Source organism: Bombus impatiens, unplaced genomic scaffold, assembly GCF_000188095.3.
Source record: "Bombus impatiens unplaced genomic scaffold, BIMP_2.2 scf_0023, whole genome shotgun sequence".
Classification (NCBI taxonomy): domain Eukaryota; kingdom Metazoa; phylum Arthropoda; class Insecta; order Hymenoptera; family Apidae; genus Bombus; species Bombus impatiens.
The window spans coordinates 69,275-89,785 of record NT_176442.1 but is presented as its reverse complement, the minus strand read 5'-3'; the positions used below and the strand labels follow the sequence as shown (position 1 = coordinate 89,785).

At 33.3% G+C, this 20,511-nt stretch overlaps 4 protein-coding genes across 11 annotated transcripts; 2 read left to right on the top strand and 2 right to left on the bottom strand.

The window, feature by feature from the left end:
* Nucleotides 1-148: 148 nt before the first annotated feature.
* On the bottom strand, nt 149-1,527 carry LOC100749029 (gonadal protein gdl). Of its 6 annotated transcripts, none has more exons than XM_033320763.1 (2): nt 1,429-1,527; nt 149-967 (listed from the first exon to the last, which is right to left on the bottom strand). In XM_033320763.1, the coding sequence occupies exon 2, from the start codon at nt 939-941 to the stop codon at nt 417-419; it is 525 nt and encodes a 174-aa protein (XP_033176654.1). In that variant the 5' UTR covers nt 942-967; nt 1,429-1,527; the 3' UTR covers nt 149-416. The 6 variants fall into 6 exon arrangements, with proteins under 6 accessions (XP_033176654.1, XP_003484874.1, XP_012241068.1 ...); XM_003484826.4 differs by having other exon boundaries at nt 1,389-1,515; XM_012385645.3 differs by having other exon boundaries at nt 1,293-1,471.
* LOC105680753 (protein SMG5) lies at nt 1,519-6,382 on the top strand. Its single transcript, XM_012385615.3, has 8 exons — nt 1,519-1,782; nt 2,340-2,562; nt 2,675-2,839; nt 2,924-3,192; nt 3,408-3,588; nt 3,669-5,388; nt 5,473-5,808; nt 5,894-6,382. Exons 1-8 carry the CDS (start codon nt 1,709-1,711, stop codon nt 5,959-5,961), a joined length of 3,036 nt encoding a protein of 1,011 aa, XP_012241038.1. The 5' UTR covers nt 1,519-1,708; the 3' UTR covers nt 5,962-6,382.
* A 395-nt stretch (nt 6,383-6,777) lies between these two features.
* LOC100748795 (ubiquilin-4) lies at nt 6,778-11,232 on the top strand. The gene is made up of 7 exons (XM_003484823.4): nt 6,778-7,349; nt 7,468-7,663; nt 7,794-8,082; nt 8,175-8,843; nt 8,930-9,056; nt 9,125-9,257; nt 9,753-11,232. The coding sequence occupies exons 1-7, from the start codon at nt 7,248-7,250 to the stop codon at nt 9,827-9,829; spliced, it is 1,593 nt and encodes a 530-aa protein (XP_003484871.1). The 5' UTR covers nt 6,778-7,247; the 3' UTR covers nt 9,830-11,232.
* A 1,277-nt stretch (nt 11,233-12,509) lies between these two features.
* Nucleotides 12,510-18,917, bottom strand: LOC100748674. Of its 3 annotated transcripts, none has more exons than XM_033320767.1 (4): nt 18,213-18,917; nt 17,861-18,064; nt 14,891-15,204; nt 12,510-12,691 (listed from the first exon to the last, which is right to left on the bottom strand). In XM_033320767.1, exons 2-4 carry the CDS (start codon nt 17,948-17,950, stop codon nt 12,595-12,597), a joined length of 501 nt encoding a protein of 166 aa, XP_033176658.1. In that variant the 5' UTR covers nt 17,951-18,064; nt 18,213-18,917; the 3' UTR covers nt 12,510-12,594. The 3 variants fall into 3 exon arrangements, with proteins under 3 accessions (XP_033176658.1, XP_033176657.1, XP_003484870.2); XM_033320766.1 differs by having other exon boundaries at nt 18,217-18,917; XM_003484822.4 differs by having other exon boundaries at nt 12,510-12,713; nt 18,217-18,912.
* Nucleotides 18,918-20,511: the final 1,594 nt, after the last annotated feature.

Genomic DNA, 20,511 nt, shown 5'->3' with positions numbered 1-20,511 from the left:
CATTAAAAATGGAACTAATTTTCATGATATAATACTTGTTTCTGTGCATATTTAATTCTGCATTGTACAGTACTATTGACTACAGAAATAAAAAGTATGTAATTCATAGAAAAAACAAAAATTTTTAACTAATAAGAAAACATATATATTTTCTATAAATATGTATTTGCTGATATCCTGATTTTAAGAAAAGCTGTCAATACAGTTACATCGTTCTTTAAAATATTTATATAACCTTATATAGTTATAAGGTAACTATTTTAGAAAAGTGCTATTGTACAAAGAAAAAAACATTATATTAATTGAACTAATGTACAATTTGTGAAAATAAATAAGTCTACTAAATTATATAATTTAACATTTCATTTAAGGAAGTAGTATGATTCTTAGAAAGTAATAATTTTATGAGTTATGTATTAACTTGGAACCTCCATTTTACTCAGTCTAATTATGAAGTCACACAATCTCATTTGGACTTGTATTTCTATTGGATTGTTGGTAACATAAAAGCCAGGTACACCAGCTTTTTCTAAAATACTTTGTTGGTCTGCTACTTTTTGATCTAATTGTAGAACTAATTTCATATCCATTTGTTTAAGTTCCTCTTTGTGTTTTTTATATAATGTTACTTTCATCGTTGTTCTTTCTTCATCTGTGTATGTTGATGATAATGTTTCTTGCATTTCGATTTTCTGTTGATTTAATAACTGAAGACGTTGTTGAAAAAGATGTTTCTCTGTAACATGCTGTATCTCCATTAATCCCTTAACAATTTCAAATATTGTATCATTCAATAGAGAATTAGCTAAACCAGATAATAATTCATAAGGAAGACGCATTTGATACTTTGGAGGAAGTTCACCAGCCATGTGTTGGAGTTGCTCCACTAAAAAATATAGTTTTCTCTGAAGATCTTGTGGGGTTGGAGTAGCTACATCCATTGTTTCATCATCAAAAATCACAAAATCTAAACGAAATATAGACCATATGCATAAAATAAAAATTGATAAAATCATACTAATTTTAATAAATTTATAGCGACATTACATATTTACTACATATATTTACATGTTAGAAAGTACAAATGTGGTTAGGTTTATATCTGAAGTCTTTTTATTAAGAATATTCTGATAAAATTTTCGTAACATCAATTAAAAAATAACTTAAAATTAAAGTAGATACCTAAATAATCAATAAATCATTTGCCTTATTGAAAATATTAAAATTCTGATTGACATTGATTGAGTTAAAGCCTTGTTTACAATAAATAAACAGTGAGCAGTAAATGTTATCTTATGCATACCAGACCATAAACCATTAAATACAATTTTTAGAATAGAGTTTCAAACATTTTCATATTTTTAGAATTGATGAATACTGTAACTTACACTTTAAATGAATATTAAATTTTCAAATTTTTCCACTTACTACTTATATAATTTTGAAAATAATTTCAATTGGTTATTTGGCAGCACTGTTGCACAAGTTTTCCAGATGATTTTTCTGCGACAAATCATCATAAGCAAATCATATGTACATGTACGTACGTGTAATTGTGGTAAGCTCCGCAGTTCGTGGGAGGTTTCTGGAGTTAGGTGAGGGCGAATGTCGAATTTTCTTACCGTGGGACGGAGATGCGCGTGTCAAAAGACCGCGGGAAAATGAATAATGACGAAGCGGCCAGGAAGTGAAAAATGATCGAAGCAAAATGAGGAGAACGTATAACGCTGCAGCAGATGTCCGAACGACTGATTCTCTCGAACAAACAAGACGTTTGCACAAGTAATATGGAACTACTATAACATATAAAATCATTTTCTTCCTACTATTTATCTAACATTATATATTTCGAAACAATTGTTCATGTTACTACACATCCGAATTCACCTTGTGTTAACATAACCTATATTTCGTACACGATGAATCTCTATTGGCGCGCTTTTATGTGTATAGCTTACCTTTATTAGTTAGAGAATCTTCTCCATATAAATATTTATGCTATTTGTTTGGATATTTAACGCGAATTAGTTATAAACGTAGGAGGAATTCAATTTTACAAATATATTTGTAAAATATAATTCTGTGTTATACAAAACTGATTAAAAAATTCATTAATATAGTTGTAATTGTACCCATTTACTCGTCTCTCCTTAAATTTATTTGTGGTTAATAGTAATAATTGGTTCATTAGTATTAATAATAAATGAACTCTTCTGTTGAAAATTTTGCCATTTCTGTTAATAATTAGATTGAATTTTTAAAGATATGTATAATAAATGTGAATTTATTAAAAAAAAATATATGTGCAATTAATGACCAGGATTACATTTGATTAATAGGGGTATAACAGATATTGCCAAAAGATTGGATGAGCAAAAGAGTCGTGCATTAACAATAACAGATTTGTTTACCCCTTCAGGGGAAGGACTACGGGTGAAGCTTAAAGATTATTGTGTGAGATTAATAACTAAAGATCCTGTTGAGTATGCACGTAAAACTGAAGAATTATTGTGGAGAAAAGCATTTTATGATATTGTTTATGCATCTAAAAAATTGCGAAAGGTATCAACATTTATGTGTTACGTATAACAATGATAATTTATAATCTAACATTCTGTCTATTATATAGATTTCATAAAGATAATATTTGTTATTAATACAAATCCTATTGTAGGGTAATGCATGGACTGAAACAGAAAAAGCAATGTTATCTGTCCACTTGGCAGTAGGAGTTGGTTTTTACCATCATTTTATATTGAAACTACAACTAGAATATGGTTTAGATCTAGTTGGTGCTATTGATTTTGCATATGTACAAAATGTAACAGGATTATCAAGTGTGAGTCTCTTTGGAAATAACTTATGTTAGTATATATGTTATATGTATAGGGTATTTAAAAAAGATTGTTTTTTATTTTATTAGGTGAAGAGTAAAATCAGCCAATCTAAACATCATACTGAAGAAGTGAAACAATGTGTTATGCGCCTAATTCATAGAAGTTTGGTATGCCTTGGGGACTTAGCTAGATATAAATTAGAATTAGATCCATATTGGGATCCATTGATAGCAAAGAGGTATTATAAAATGGCTATAGCAACTGATCCAAATATTGGAATGCCTCATAATCAAATGGGCACTATAGCAGGCAATACAAATTATGGTCTTGATGCAGTATATCACTATATGAGATGGTTAGAATACCTTACTATTTCATATTCAAATAAAAGCATAAGATTAATTTTTTCCATAATTTGCAAGAAACTTTTCAGAAAATATGAATATATGAGTTTTGTAAAATCTAAAATACATGATTTAAGTTTTTCAAATTTATTATGTTTTTATAATATGTCATACAGATTAATAATATGTTTTACGTTGATATTAATTAATAGTAATTATTTTATAGCATTTTATGTTCTGAACCATTTGAAGGAGCAGAGGGAAATTTAAAAAGAGCCATTGTTACACACTCTATTTACACAGACGAGAAGTATCCTACACATGTCTGTGTTTCACGATTATTTTCTCTGTTACAATTATGGGATTATGATGTACCAAATTCTGATCGGATAAATCAAGAATGCCAGGTATATATTTACATATGAAATTTCTCTTTTTATACGTTTATCATAAAAATGAATCTTTATTCTTACTGCATTTTCTATAGGATCTTTTAACTAATATTGAAAATTGCTTGAGTACAGAGCAATCTGAGCCAAATAATACTAATACTATTACCAGTACCAATGAAAAAGAAAGTAATATCGAAGTATATCTCCAAAACTGTAAAAATGAACAAACAAATTACTTAACAGATGACATGATATTCAAAATTGTAGCTATATGTTTGATGTCCATTTCTAGATTAAAAGGCAAAGAATCTAGCGAGGTGCAAGGCGTCGTCGCCATAACTTTAGCAATACTGTCTCAACTAATACAATTTACAATAACTAGATTACAAGAATCTTTTATAGATTTGTCACTACCCAATATAGAAGTATCAATCTCGAAAAATAACAACTGCAATACCGAGTCAATAGATGCGGAAGATAAAGATAATGCCATAAAACAACTAAATTTCGATGAAAGTAACGAATCTAAGATTATAAATGATAACAAAGCATCTTTCGAAAAAGAAAGTGTAGAAAACAACAGTGAAATTCAAAATGGCTCGCGAAAAACACGAGATAAAACTAAAAGTTTGCTCACGAAACTTCGAAGACGAAAGCGGAGGAATAGCAGTGATTCAGATGCGAGTGACATTGATCCAACTTTGGAATCCTCTAGCGATGAGATAAATTCTGATGTTTCTGAAACAGAGGACGATATATTAAGCGAAGAGAACGTATTATCAGAAGACGCGTTGTCTGAAGATATTACGGACGACGAAGGTGCATCTGTGCAAGTAAATCAAGAAGATATTGACAAATCTGAAGCGAAAAAGATAAATGGACACATGGAAATGGAAAGAAAAAATGAAACACTCGAAATGATCACTGAACAGGTACAAAATGGTGAGCAAACACTTAATGATCAAATGGATAAAAAAGTTAATGATAAAGATTCTTTAGCTAATTCTGGAAGTATAGAAACTAATTCCAATAGCACGTTTGATGAAAATAGTGCCTCATCGAATAGAGTAACTTACATTGCTCAATCAAAAAAAGAAAATTTTAAACCGGAAGATGTGCTGAATATTATAAATGGAAAAGAAATACTGGCATCTATTAAAATATGTTGCGATTGGTTGAAAAGCAATCCCGATATTATACGAATATGTGGAAAAAGTTCGCGCACTTTATTAAAACGTGTTACAATTTTATTAAATTTAATCAATATGAATACAGAAACGCTATTAAAAAATTTTAAGGACGATAGTATGATTTTATCGAGTGCAGATAAATTGAAAGAATGCGTTAAAATAGTTCCGTTACCGGAAGATATTGATTTAAGAGGGTTGAATCTTTTGGAACATGCCCAGAAGTCTCTGAATTGGAAGATACTGCATAGGCATAAGATGAATAAGCAAGAGGAAACCTTATTGAGAGCACTAAAATTAATTGAATTTGGACATTTTCTTAGTTCCGTCGAGGACGCAGGAGTGAAATATGAAGAGGCGAAACAATTATTTGTGATGATTGATTTGAATACCTCTAATACAAAAGATAACGGTAAAAGTTGGGATATGGATCATTCACGTGGAAAATTAATGAGACATATGGGCAAATTATGGTTGAAAGCGGAAGTCTGTGCTCTAGAGACTCGTTTAAGATCTAGGCTTATGTCTCCTTATTTGGTACCTGATCATGAAGCTTTATCCAAACATACACCGGCTCTAAAGCGTTTGGTGTACGCTAAGAAATTTATTGTTGTAATTCCTAGTGTCGGTATGTAAAAAAAAATTTGAAAAATGAATTATATTTTCTTCTCTCTATAATTGTTTTAATTGAAAACAATAATGTACTTTTCAGTTGTTTCTGCACTGGATGAAGTAAAACGTATTAGTGGTAGAGCACGAGAAGCAACGCGTTGGTTAGAAGCTCAATTGAAGCGTGGCTCAAGGTTTCTTCGAGCTCAAAGACCTCACGAGCGTCTAGCATTACCGTTTATTAAAGGACCAAGACCAAAGGATAAAGAAGCATGGTTATTTTTCCAAATTATAGAGTGCTGCCACTATCTTACCCAACAGACGAAAGTTGGTATGATAAACGATGCAGAAACTCCAGTTGTGACATTACTAACTGGTTGTAACCCAGATGATAAAAGAGTCTTCACTTTTAGCCCTGAGGGGTTGGCAAAGAGTGCAGGTATTTTCAATTATGACATTTTATTAAATACCAAAAAATATGTTAGACAAAAATAATCCTTAAAGAAATGACTCTTTAATTACAGGTGTCAACATCGAATATATTGAATCATTTCATACAAAGTGGAAGGCATCAAGTAAAAGTCATGGTTGAACATATTGGATTAATGGAAACGATAATCTGCTGCTTGCTCGTACTGAAATGAAAGGTAAAAGGGACTTGGCCCTTCTTAAGAGCTACGTATACGGCAACGCTACGGCATCAGCTGAGCGGGCGAGTCAGAGAGGGCTGGAAACCCATAAAGGAAAATCGGCGGTTCTCCTGCAATAAAACCACTGGATTAATATCTATTTTCTTTTTTCGTGAATTCTAAATAATAAAATGTTTTCCTTTTAATTATTCATATTGTCTTTTATGTTAAAAAGAAATTGTATTTTTAGGTAAATATTTTTCAATAAAAATAAACTTGCCTTCGCAATTTTTTAATCCTTTGAAAAAAAAAGGGGAAATTGGGACGAAAATTGAACTGTTATCGTATTAAGTCGCTATTTAATAATAAGTAAATAAATAATTTTATTGAGTTAAAAATAATTATGTTATTACGGTGTAATATCACAGGATTTATTGTTTCTAACTATCCGGTAATAGGATTTCTTTCTAGAAACTAATATGTATTGTAATGAATTGTGACGTGTAATACATTATCATTATCGAAATATTACATCTACAGTACTGTGTAAAACAATCTTCTAAACTAATTGATAAATATTTAGTTGATAAATTTCATGTATTAATGATCTTAATAATAATTTTGTTAAATATATGTTTTATCAAGTTATTGTTAGAATGTGAGTACTTCCAGATTTCATAATTTCTTCGTAAAATACATCATTCCTTACTGGTGATACAATATATACATATCTGGTAGATATTTAACACTAAAGTGACACATAATCAAGCTTGTGTTAGTATTTTAAAGTTACGGTAGTGGCAACGCAACATAACCTCTCAACACAGCGATTCGTGATTTTTTACAAATAAGACGATATATTTTCCAGTAAGATTGTTACTTTATCATCTATATATTTATATAGAGATCGTTTAACGAAACGATAGAATTATTTTCTCGATAAATACGGTATGTTTTAGTGCTTAACGATACCGTATACGGGTGCTTGACATATCGTGTACTTTTCATCGTTTTGTACGTTATGGTTCATAGAATAGTCGCTCAAGTTGACCCTTCTATGTGATCTTTATAGTTTTTTGGAATAAGTTGTGAACAAAATTTAGCGTAGTTGTTTCGGGAATCGGTTCGTAAAAGAAATTCCCGTGGTGCAAAAAAAGAGTTAAAGTATTCAAGAAAAGTGGTGCGCAATTGGCCCTCAACGAGGGAGAATCGAAAGCGTCGAAAGTAACGAGTCATCTACCGATTCAAGATGGCAGAAGGCCAGGATACTCGAAAGAAAATTACTGTTAACGTCAAAACGCCAAAAGAAAAACAAACCGTTGAGATTGAAGAAGATGCGAGTATTAAAGATGTAAGATTTTCGATTTTATATCTCTGTAATTTCATCAAGAATTAGTTTTCTAACTTAAATAACATAATTTGTCATTGTTGGGTTAGCTCTAATAATTATTTCTTTTTGAAATTTTTAGTTCAAAGAGGCAATTTCGAAGAAGTTCAATGCTCAAACAGAACAATTATGCCTAATCTTTGCTGGAAAGATTATGAAAGATCACGAAACTCTGAGTACACATAATGTAAAAGATGGTTTGACGGTGCATCTGGTTATCAAGGCACCACGTACTCCCACTAATCAAAGTCAAGATTCCACACCTCAACGGTCACAAGGTATAAAAGTATATGGATCAAGCATTGAGAAATATTTAGTTTCAACTTAGTTTTAACTGTATTCTTCAATTATTACTGTGTTATTCTTATCAATATATATATATTTTCTCGTTTATTTTGGTTCATATAGCTGACATAAATGCTAGTCCTTTTGGATTGGGAAGTTTAGGAGGACTTGTAGGTCTAGCCTCACTTGGTTCAGGGTCCACTAACTTTATAGATTTACAGCAGCGTATGCAGCGCGAGTTATTGTTAAATCCAGAAGCACTGCATCAAGTACTTAATCACCCATTGGTGCAAAGTTTAATGAATGACACAGAAAGCATGCGCAACTTGGTTGCAGCTAATCCACAAATGCGAGAATTGATGCAAAGTAATCCAGAAATTAGTCATATGTTGAATAATCCTGAATTATTAAGGTGAGAATGAAACCATTCAAAATATAACAAGTTTTAGATAATGTGATTTATCTTATAAATATATATAATACTCACATTATATGCCTTTTTAGACAAACAATAGAGTTGGCACGTAATCCATCAATGCTCCAAGAATTAATGCGTTCCCATGACAGAGCTATATCTAATTTAGAAAGTATTCCTGGCGGATATAGTGCACTTCGTCGCATGTATCGTGATATTCAGGAGCCCATGTTTGCTGCAGCAGCCAATGAGCAAAATCCTTTTGCGGCACTAGTGCAAAATAATAGTAGCGAAGATAGTCAGAATAATCCACAGCAAGGCCAAGAAAATAGAGATCCATTGCCAAATCCTTGGTCTCAGAATCAAAGTGATTCTTCAAATCAGCAACCACAACAGCAGCAACAGCAGCAAGGGAGAGGCCTTTTAAATTCTCCAGGAATGCAAAGTCTTGCAGCTCAAATGATGGAAAATCCACAGCTGATACGAAACATGTTAAATGCTCCATATACAAGGTCTATGTTAGAAGCTTTGGCAGCAGATCCAGCTATGGCCAATAGGATGATTTCTGCTAATCCTTTTCTTCGAGGAAATCCTCAGATGCAAGAACAGATGAGAGCCATGATGCCAGCATTTATTCAACAAATGCAAAATCCTCAAATTCAAAATGTTGTTACTAATCCGGATGCTTTAGCTGCTATCATGCAAATTCAACAAGGCATGGAACAGTTACGTACTGTTGCTCCGGATCTTGTTGAAAAGTAGGTTTTTAGTAACATAAATGTGTCTTATACAATTTTATATCATATTAGATATGTTTGAATATTGATTAACGCATAATTTTTAGCATGGGTTTGACTGTACCGCCTACGACTACAACACCTAGTGGAGGTACAACAAATCCAACGCCACCGGCGACGGAGTCATCAGATACAAATCAACAAGATGCATTCTCCCAATTTATGGCACGCATGGTAAACATTTCATATGATTACGAATGATAAATGTGGTAGGAGCTGGTTACTAATTTTATTTTTAACAGGTATCGGCAATGGCATTAAACCAAGGTGTAGAGGTGGATGGTCAACCTGTTCCCCCACCGGAAGAACGTTACAGGGCGCAATTAGAACAACTTACAGCTATGGGTTTTGTTAATAGAGAGGCTAATTTACAAGGTAACAATATGCATATTTTTTTCTAACTTTCCACAATCATTATTTGGAATATTAAATATTTACATATATTTTTAACGACATCGGCATGTTTTTCCAAGGAATTGTATCTCAGTTGTATGGATTTTTATTATAGTTCAATCAGACAGTCATATATATATTTATTTCAATGAAGTAGAGTAAAGAAATTTGATCTTCAATTGGTTAATCAGCTTGTATTAATATATTCTATGCTCAGAGAAAGGTAAGCATTTCTTCAGAATTTCTAATTCGTGAGTGAAAAAAATACATTAGAATATTTAATCAGAGAAAAGTAGCACATGCGTTAGAATTCTTGTACTTTAATTTTATTTTATTTTTGCTAATTAGGATAGGCTATTAATGACCCACATGACACAAAACGTGTTGATAGAAGTATAAAATATATACTAGTATATAGCATACAGTTTATACTAGCATAATACATAATATATGTTAATTTATGAATGTTATTTTCAGCACTAATCGCCACATTCGGAGATATAAATGCCGCTGTTGAACGACTACTGTCTAACGGACAAGTGTCTATGAGCTAACCACCAATATGCAATACTGTTATTCCATTACTATTTCTAATCTATTCCTTATTTACCTCTTACAACAGGCGTAGTGAGAGATATTTGAGGTAACTGACTGTCAGAAAAGGAAAAAAATAATTATAAACTTCTACCCCAACTCTTGACAGAATACACGCTACCGACTCGTTTAATATGCATTTTTTATTTTCGATTGGTACTTTTATCATATTTGGTGGATATAAGTACTGGTATCTAAATGTTTAACTTGTTACACGATATATTTCACTCTTGAAATTTTCTAGTTTAATTCTGTATTCTGTATTTCTCGATGTGCTCTAAGTACTAGATAGCTCTGTTAATGTATTTCGTCGGTGTAAATTTGTTTATCAAATATTCAAGAGAGAGAGAGAGAGCGAAAGAGAGCGTGAGAGCGAGCGAGAAAGCGAGAGAAAAAGTTATATTAGATCGTAATACGAAGGACCTACCCTTCTTCTTTGTTATATTGTACATTTATGGTGTTTCTTAGAAACAGTGGAACCTGCATGGAAAATAGATTGCCGTTAAAATAAATATGCTTCTGGCTTTGATCAGTCGATTGTAAATTTCAGAAGGAGAAAAAGAGTCATTTTTTTTGCTTAAATGTACGTAATAATCATATTAGTAAATGTATTGCATGAAACGTTTATATGTTTGTCATATACAAAAAGGTATGTTGTCATATACAGGCATGTTTGTCATACAAAAATGGCTATGGGCTAATTATTGATTGCTGAGTAACATTCGATGTATAATAAACGCAAAGAATCGAGAACCTCGAGCTAACGAATAAATTCGTAACACAATTTATTCTTTCTGCTTAAAGGAGAAAGTGTTCGGTGATCCATTAGTGTTTTCCATGTAAGTTTTGTATGTACGGCGATAAGAAGCGGAAGAAGAACACATTCTTTTCCTTATTTTTACCTCTTTATGCCGACGCACATTGTTTTTCTTTTTTCTCCCCCCCTTCTCTCTTTGTCTTTTTTGTTTTCTTTTCTCTTTGGTTTTTATGTTATTAAAAAATAACAAAAAAAAAGAAAAGAAAAGTATAAAAATGTACTACGCATTACATGTCCTTAAGATATAAATTTAGAGATTTGTAGCGTGATGATCGAGAATTTTATGGTGTAGGTTGTTTATAGAGAAACGCGCGAGAAAAAAGATCGATTATAAACGAAAAAAATATTACATGTAAATGTGTCAAATTGGAAATGTAATCATCGGTTAGGTTTAAGGACGTATGAAGGAAGAAAACAACATAGGTAATGTTATAAATTATCATTATCGAAGGAAAAAGAAATGAAACGCAGTTATAATTTTAATATTTTCGATTGATGTATGATTACATAAATACTTATGCGCATTATAATAAAGTTTTATCTGTATTCAGTAAATCTTCACTAAACAAGGTATTCTGTACAAGCGATTATATCACAAAATAAAAATTATGTTTCATTCATATTAAGTCAGTTTTTAAGTATGAAGGTATATCTAAAGGTATTATTCGATTACTTTAGCAATACACGTGAGTGGATGATATACGAATATAAAACATATGTTTAGGAATAACATAGACTGGAACCTATGTAAAATATACATTTTAAATCGAATTCACGTTTTAGTAATCTTTTACCAGAATAACGAGATTCATTATTATTTTACTATTTCCCTTTTTACAAACAATATTGCTATTATGCTTTAAATATTTTCTTCTTACATTCTATAAAAAGATATTTGTTATTTTTTCTCAAAAATTGATAGTAATAAATATCCATTTCAATATCCCTCCATTAAACTATAAAAAGTAAGATTACCAAAGAATTTGAATGCTTACTATAAAAAATATTTATGTATGTATATATTATGTGTTATATAAAACATTTTAAAATTTCATTATCATTGTAATGAAATACGATTATATTGGTAAAATTTGAAACCAGATCGAAAATGTATACAGACTTTGGTCGGTAAAGTCATTATTATAATACCGACCTGTCTTGCGCATCCAGTCTTACAGCGCGCCAATTTGCTTGTATCATGCAACATATTCCTTAATCCATGTCAATATTAACTGAACTTAACCCAAAGCACTACCGACCTATTCTGTTAATCGAGATTCTAATGATGCATATGAGTAGATCATAAAACATGAATGTCCAAGTAAACTGTACGATATGTATAAACTTTATATATATATATATATAAAAAATACCCATAATATATTATATACCTATAAAATATTTCTATAAATGTTCAAATACTTTGGTGAGCCACTATAAACATAAACGTACAATCCCGGCATCCCCTCCATTTGTCGCTCACGAACTGCACTGTACTATGATCAGTCGGTTAGCACGGCGGCGATTCAGTCTGTGTTGATCGGTCGCACGGTTCACGTAGAAGATTATATTATCGCAAAGTGTGTATATAACGCCGGTTTTCCAACGTAATCTCAGTGATCTCGATTCGATACACACACGCGATCATCGGATTGATATTTACTTGTGGTATGTGAAGAACCCTCGTCTGAGTCTGCGCGCGGGCAGCGCGGACGAATCGCGTCGCGGGCATGCCAGCCCGCTGAACCTCTCACGTGTTCATTTGAATTTTCGAAAATTGAAACGAGTAGTGTCGGGTGGTGTAGGTGTATGGTTTGTTCGATGCAAAAGTTGGTAGTCAGGCCCAACACGGTGCATTCTCGTCTTCGAAAACGTTGGCGGAGCCAGCGGAATGTGGCACGAGGTGAGTTAGCAGCCCGCCCGGTTTCGCCGAGGCCAGGGACGGATCTTCATAGGCCCTTTTTCTTTTCTCTCCCTATTTCGCGCTTTCTTCCAAATCCTTGTGCTGCGATAATATCTTTTGATTACTGTATTGTAGTTAATTTTATGTTTCGATTTGCAAATGAAGTCATACGAAGCATATAATAGTATTTACAAAAATTTGCCAGTTATGATTGGTATTGGATATCCCCATTCATAACTATTAGGACATCTGTTGGTTTTGTACGTAAGGTAGTATTCGATTATGTCAACCAATGAAAATAGTTATGTCAAAATAATGAATTAGTTTCAGAATCTCCCGATTGAGATTGAAAAGTTTTTAAATAAAATTAGACAGGAACTTTTTATTAAAATCTAAATCAATATGAACCAAACAATAATAACTTATATAATAATAATATAATATATATAATAATAATAATAACTTCGTAATGATTATTCGGGTTCACCTAATTTTTTGTAAGTGTTTTGTAATATTTATGAACGAGGATGTATATTTGCGTATCTGCTTCAGATAGCATAATAACGATACAACCTGTTGTTACACGATGTTTGGAATTGTGCCTATGTAAACACAAAAATGAAAATATTAGGTTATAACGTAAATTGGTCATGGTTTTATCTTTGTTTGTAAATGAAGAAAACGAGACTAATGTATGTTACAACCTAGTAGTAACATGTCGGAAATTGTCGCGTGATCAAAATGTAGATATGCTTATCACTAATCTTCTTAATTTAAATCTTATAGTTAGTAATTTTAATTTGCGTATTTGGATTTTATTTTCATTGAACTTTTTTTATTTGTATTATGTATTGTGTTGTGCGCAGTTGGTATATAACTGCAAACGAGTTTCGCTTGAAACATACTATCGTTGTAATGAAAAGAAAAGTAATGTTACGTTTGTAGAGATACGATCGATAAATACGTTACGCGCCAACTGCTTGACGAAAAAACTTGAAAGATATAGTGCATCTCAAAGATACTTTATTATTCATACGCAGTGTTATGATAGAAATTAACGATCGATTCATTTTTTGAATAATTCATTAATTAATGTTTTCCTTTTTTTTTATTATAAAAAAAAAGGAGAAAAACTAGCTGACAACTATTGAATAATCCATCGTTTCAATATTTAAACAAATAGCGGTTATTTAAAAAGCATTGCCAAAACAGGTTTCAGATATCCATTTTAAAATAATCATCAGATGATTCACAAAGATTTATGAACATTAATAAAATGTCTTTTCAATTTTATAAATTGGTGTACTTGCTTGAAATTTTAAAAGATATGCTTGTATATAATTAGACATCAAGATCAGTGCATTTAGTAAAAAAATATATACTATGAAGTACTGAATGAAGTACCAATGTTTATGATTGCTAAATATATTATCTTCACACTTTTAAGTGTAATTTGAACAGTGATTTAATTTCTTTAAGCGATACATCATCACGTGGTACTATTCGATTTCTACAAAGTTTTAGGATTTTTAAAATCGTGGATAATCCTATACTTTTAAGATGATTTAAAATAATCGAAATGAAATTATGTAACATCTAAAAGTAAGTTTATAATCAGTTTTTAAAATTGTAGTTAATATTAAATTACACCGTTTATATTATCTATCGATAAATACGTTGAATAAATTTATGCCACAACTTACGCAAGAGTGATCGATTAATAGTAAAAGGATAGAATTTTGAAAAGAATTAGAGAACTCCATTTATGCGATAGACAGATGCTTTAGGCAGAAGGTTCACGGAAAATATAAATAATGGGGCTATATACGAGATTAGCTTGTGCTTTACGTCATTACTGTAACTTTATTTTCTTTGTTATATTTCATATCTGTGTCAAACATAAATGACCTATTTTTTTCCTTTTTAAGTAGTATAGAGATTACATTTTCATGAATATTAAATTTTTTTGTTATGTATAATGATAATTATACAAGTAATTGTTGTATTAAAATTTTTTTTAAATTAATCATATATTTTTTGAAGTTTCATTTTAGTTAATAATATAGCAAAATTACAGGGTTTATGTATGAAGCTATATGTATATTACAAAGCTTATTATCAGAAACAACCGTCTTCTTAATTCTACTATAGAATACATTATATTCTCTGTAACTGCACCCTTTACGCATACAGACGCAGTATCGTAATATGGCATTAAGCACAGATTAAATTACATTATTATAGTCAAAAGATATGAGAAAAAATGAGATTGATGGTTCCCCGTGATTTTCGAAGACTTACGTCGTCCCTGGATACGGTGAGAAGAGGTGGCCTCGCGATTCGTGTATGCAAGATATTTTGTACCCGTTACTCCCTCGAACGCATTCCATCTCACGCTGTTGAATCGTGGCGAAGATTAATTTGTCTTCGGACGTTCGAGCGCTAGACCATACGCGGCGTTTCTTCCATTTTTGTTGGAACGCGCTTCTCCCGTGCCCTTTCATCCTCCATTTGCATCCTCTGCGTTCTTCTGAATGTTTTATCGACTGAGGGATTTCTCTCACTGCATGTCGATAATTTGATTTCGTGGTAACATCGATTACATCGCATTTACACTGTAAAGAAATTGTCAATTATTTCCTTCCTGAAGCAAATCATTACTTAACAAAGTTACAAATTTATAAAAGGATCTGGAATAGCTCATATATTAGAGAGATATGTATAACGTGTGTCGTATCGTAGGGTAGCAAATTTAATGAATATTACGCAGATTTGACTTTCGCTAGCAATGACGGTAATCTATTTTAGAGATTAAAGATTTTTACAATTTTATTATCGTTCCTTTAGAGGATCAGTTATGTAATCCGTAAAATTGTCGTGAAGGAAAAGATGCTTCTAAGCCTCTCTATTAAACAACACATGACACGCGGGATCCATTCACCGTGTATACCATTGCGCTTTTATCTTGTCACCTAATTGAAAGTATGAATAACTGTTGCTAGCATACGGGCTGTTTCAACACACGTGTACTATTTAAATTTGCGCTTGAATCAATGATTCAAGGTAATTATACAACAATTCGTGTTTCGATAACTCACCGATTCTATAAAAAAGAAAAAATAGATGATATATATAAAAAAGACAGAACATAAAAATATATATACATGAAGTTTTATGTGGACCTATTAACATTTATAAAAAAATATATGTTGGTGCCAAAATTCAATGTGGTCGAAACTTCATATCTGAATTTCATCAATTCCATCAGTTTTCATCAATCTCCAACATAAGTGAAGCGGCATATATGCAAAATGACACGATCCACAACAGCGAAAAGGTATCAAATGAGGACAAGCAGAATTTCTCGATTCAATTAACGTAGAACGGAGAAAACAAAAGTATGCTGTCAGACGTAGGTTGAGCCCTGCTGATGAAGGTATACGAAGGTTATGCTGTAGCAAAGGCACTCCTTAGTTCTGGCTCAAGGTCGGACTATTAAGAGGCTAAAGCACACCGACGGGTTTACGCCGTTGTTACGAGGAACGACTTGCGGCGACGCGGACTTCGAGTTAGGAAATAGTGAAAACGGCGAAAACCTAGTGAGCAAACTTTACGTGCGGGAATCATGGTTATCGGTTCGTTGCGATTACATCCACTGTATGGCGTTCTTTGATGTCTGCTGTGGAAAAAGCTGCGATGTTCCACTAACATAATCTTTTTTGTTTTACTATTTTTATCAAAGATTTACATATTACTTCTATTAAATTTTTTATCAACAATTGGAGGTTTTTTTTTATCAACAATAGATAATTACGTATTTCACATTTGGTTTCATTTTTGAATTTGCCGCGCAGCGTCTTCTTCCTATGTGTACATATACGAAAAATAAGACATATTATGAATATCGATAAGTATTATTATTTACGAACGAGTTAATAAGTCTCGATTATTTTTTTCTTTGTAATATCATCTCTAACTAAACTTATATAGTTCTTCCTCAAATTCTTCCCCGTTCGAATTTCGGAAGCCATTTCGAATCTGAGATTTTATGACGTAAGTATCAAACAAGTGACGTCACATATCTTAGCGCAAAATAATATAATGTACTTCCTCCTATTTTTACACTGTTAGTGCAACATCGAATCATTGATTATATTATTCGTTAATGGATCGTGAATGGAGACTAAATTTTGCCCAAGTATCTGGTTACAGTAACCGTGGATGGCGTTCAACATTTTACAATTACATATTTGTTGTAAAAAAACAACTGTTAATGAGAGCTGATCGTTGGACAAGGGTATTCATCCTGACTCCAGCTTGTGGCTGAATAGCGAGTATTACCATTCGATACTTCCTGTGCTTGAATATGTCCGCCAATGCAAATGTTGTAAATAATAGTTGGGGAAGAGTGAGAAAGGATACTTATACAAGGTGTCTCAGTAATCGTAGCGAAGATGATAATTCTATGTGAGAAATTGAAATGAATTCGAAATGTTTAATATCAAACTTTAAAAGCCTGGATTGTTGTAGCGTTTGTTGAAATTAAGTTGATCTTCTTAAAAACAAAATTCCATGCGAGAAGATTTTATTCTAGATTTTCATCTGGTTTTATCTCATAGAATCATCCCCTTCTTGGTTGTACCATGGTTGTACCATGATTACTGGGACACCCCATATACAATATGAGGCTAGCGTAATGGTTTCAAATTTACGAGGTACACGCCGGTTGCGTCCGCTCATCTCATGTTTCCAATAAAACGTTGAAAAGTCGAGGAAACTGGGATCTGGCCTTGGTTCGAACAACCGCCCCGACCTTGAGCTGCTCACTAACTGGCCTGCAGTCGACAACGAACTAATATAACTTTATTATTTATTAATTAATGATATTCTTCTCCACTGAGATATGGTATCTCATTTATGAAATATGAAGCTATTTGAATTTAAATTCATATTGTGGCACATACATTGGTTGATACAATTTAGATTATGTGAAAAGGAACACAAAATTGTCCATGAAAACATTGCGAAACGAGAATCATCCCCGTAAAAATGCATTTTATCACTTCACCTCTATTTGTATAATTCGTATTCTTGCTCGTCTCTGGACGGTTTGAAAGACGCCAAATAGAGCAATAGAAGCGGAAGATACGGGAACGAAGCAAAGGAACAAGACAACGAGTGCAAGAGAAACGGAAGCAGAATGAAAAGTGATCGCCTTAAGAGGCGCAAATGCCAGCAAAACGTCGGGTTACAGACCAACGTGATACTTACCTCATCGTCGACTTGTGCGGTCGCTTCACGGCAATTTTGTAGTTTTCCTTTTTCCCGCCATTCCTGTACTATACCTTCACACGCGTACATCCTGCTGGAACGTTACATTTGCCGCGACTTGTCTTATGCGCAAATCTTTCCTAACATATGTATTATATACGATCTTCAACAAATCGGATGTCAATTCGCCATCAACATTTCCAACTGGAAAGAGTAAAAGGATATTTTCTTCTACACTATGTATTTGTACATAGGCCTCTCAGAAGCCAAAATCATCAACTCTACTTTTCATTAATTTCTTAATCTCATTACATAAGTATATTATTATTTAATTCGCAAAAAGACAGCTTACTTACTTTCTTAGTTCAAAGAAACATCTGTAGGTTCACTTATTCGTAAGAAGAAGATATAAATAATAATAAATTCTAAGATAATCGGTCGAAAAAAATTGCAAATGGAACGTTACGTTAACGCAAGATTGGCCCGTAATGGACTAAGGCGCGAGAATCATCTCCAATTTCAAATTAATCTTGAAACCATTTGAACAAATTCGTTGAAATGGGAAAAATTAAGAAGAATAGCAGCGCAACCAATGGAACTGGTAGACACGTCGGTTTCGCAAGCGGTCGCTCGAAAAGGCAAGAAGAACTGTCCGGCGGCGTACTCCTGATCATTTACAGAGAGAGTCACTCTCGTTGACGAGCCTTCGCGTTACTTCTTTTTCTACCGCGGCGGCCTTCCATATCCCGACGTCCCATCGAGAAGTCAACGCGTGCACGCACGCTCTACAATAACCAAAGAGGCCGTCTGCCCATGCCAACGAATTTGATGTAGTGCAACCTTTTGTTCGTTAGCTTCTAATCTCATAAATTACACATCAGAAAGTATAACCAAAAACACGCAAACCGATCCTTAATGAAGCTCTGCTTATTTCTTAATGACAAATATCTTTTTCAACACGTTATAGAACTTATTTTTAACAGAAGCGAATCAACGCATTAAAGTACATATAGAGAATCTAAACAAAGAAACTATTATGTCTAAGGAGTTACTCGGCAGTGAGCGTGAAACGAGTTATTTCGTCTTCCGTGGTTAATCATTAGTATTAGTAAAAGAGAAATTAGGTAAGTAAAACCAATCGTAACGAGGAGGAAACGATCTTGATCAGAGCTACACGTGGTCTGAGTACGATCAGATATTCTCGCTTTGATCTATTTTCGGCTTCTTCGTCCTGTAAAATAAACGGATATTAGCAAGCATTCGTGACGAGCATCTGTTTAGCGTGTTTCGCAAATGCGTGCGAGCGCTTCATTTGTGTGCATCGCGTGCCTCTACCAACCGCGCAAGTGGCTCACAACTCACAACATTCGTACTGCCCCACTTACCGACATTGAACTAGGGGTCATTATTGGCAAAGTGGAGATACTTCGTTTTTATATATTTTCGAATAACCTAATACATTTCTTTAAACTGTTGCAAAACAAGATATATTGATTGACATCTGCAGAGAAAGTTGTTATGTGAGGCATCTGGTCGATAGATCGTTCCAACTCTTCCCTTGTACTTGTATCTTCTTGTATTGTTAACCAAGGTTACTAGTAGAAGTTTATATAGCACAGCTGGTAATCAAGTTCACCTTACGAGACTCTACTTTTGTGACTTCTCAAATGGTTCTCAGAGATGGTGACCTGAGTCGGTAATACAGCAATTTACGATAATAAACTAGAATGGTTCCAGTCGCACTAGATTCTACGAAGGGTCTTGACGACAGTCGGACATTCGGAACTTCTTTTATTATACAGTCCTGGACTCTTTTGATACTTACAAGGGAGTCGCCATTGCAATAAATGCTTTTTGAATGGCACGATGTGTAAATTACAGTTATCCATTGATATAAAGGAATATCTCACTGGTTAGAATATATTTATGGAAAATAAAACTGAGTATATTCTTTAAATTCTTTAAAATTAATTCGCAACGCGAATTCGGTAGAATTCAATAATGTAAATTAACAAGGTTAAATATTATAAATGGTTCGTTGTGTTAACTCAACTTCGGCTCTTTGTGAGTTAGAACTAATCGCCAAAGAGTCGAAATATTTCTCATTCAGCGAATAACAGAACACCTAGGCGTCGTTGCAAATCCGATACTACGAGATGTAACGAGTCCGTTGGGACCCACGGTTGGGCAACGCTGACATAGAGCGGCAGATAGAGAGGAGCTGAGAAGATTGCGAACGATAGAAGAGGAGAACAGAGAAATCGTGGAAGGAAAGAAACGGAAAAGACTATAGTGAAGGAGAGGAAACGAAGAGAACCGGGGCCCAATGTCCATTCAGCAGGCACCTGCCACGTTAAATTCAACCGAGCCAGGGCTGGATGGGTGCTTCCTTCGAATGGACTGGCGTGAAACAGAAAGAAAGCGAGAACTGTTCGTGAAAGTTAAAGGAAGAGACGCAGTCGGGTCTGGTTGTGTGGTGTTGGAGGAGGGTGGAAGTGGAGGGGGTTGAAGACGCCAGAAACAGGGATGGAAGAGAAGGTGGAAGAGAAGAAGAAGAAGAAGGAAGGAAAGACGCCCTGTAGGTACATCTCTCTTACATCACTTGTTGCTCTGCTCGTTCTTCCCAACCGTGTGTGGACCTGACTAAAGAA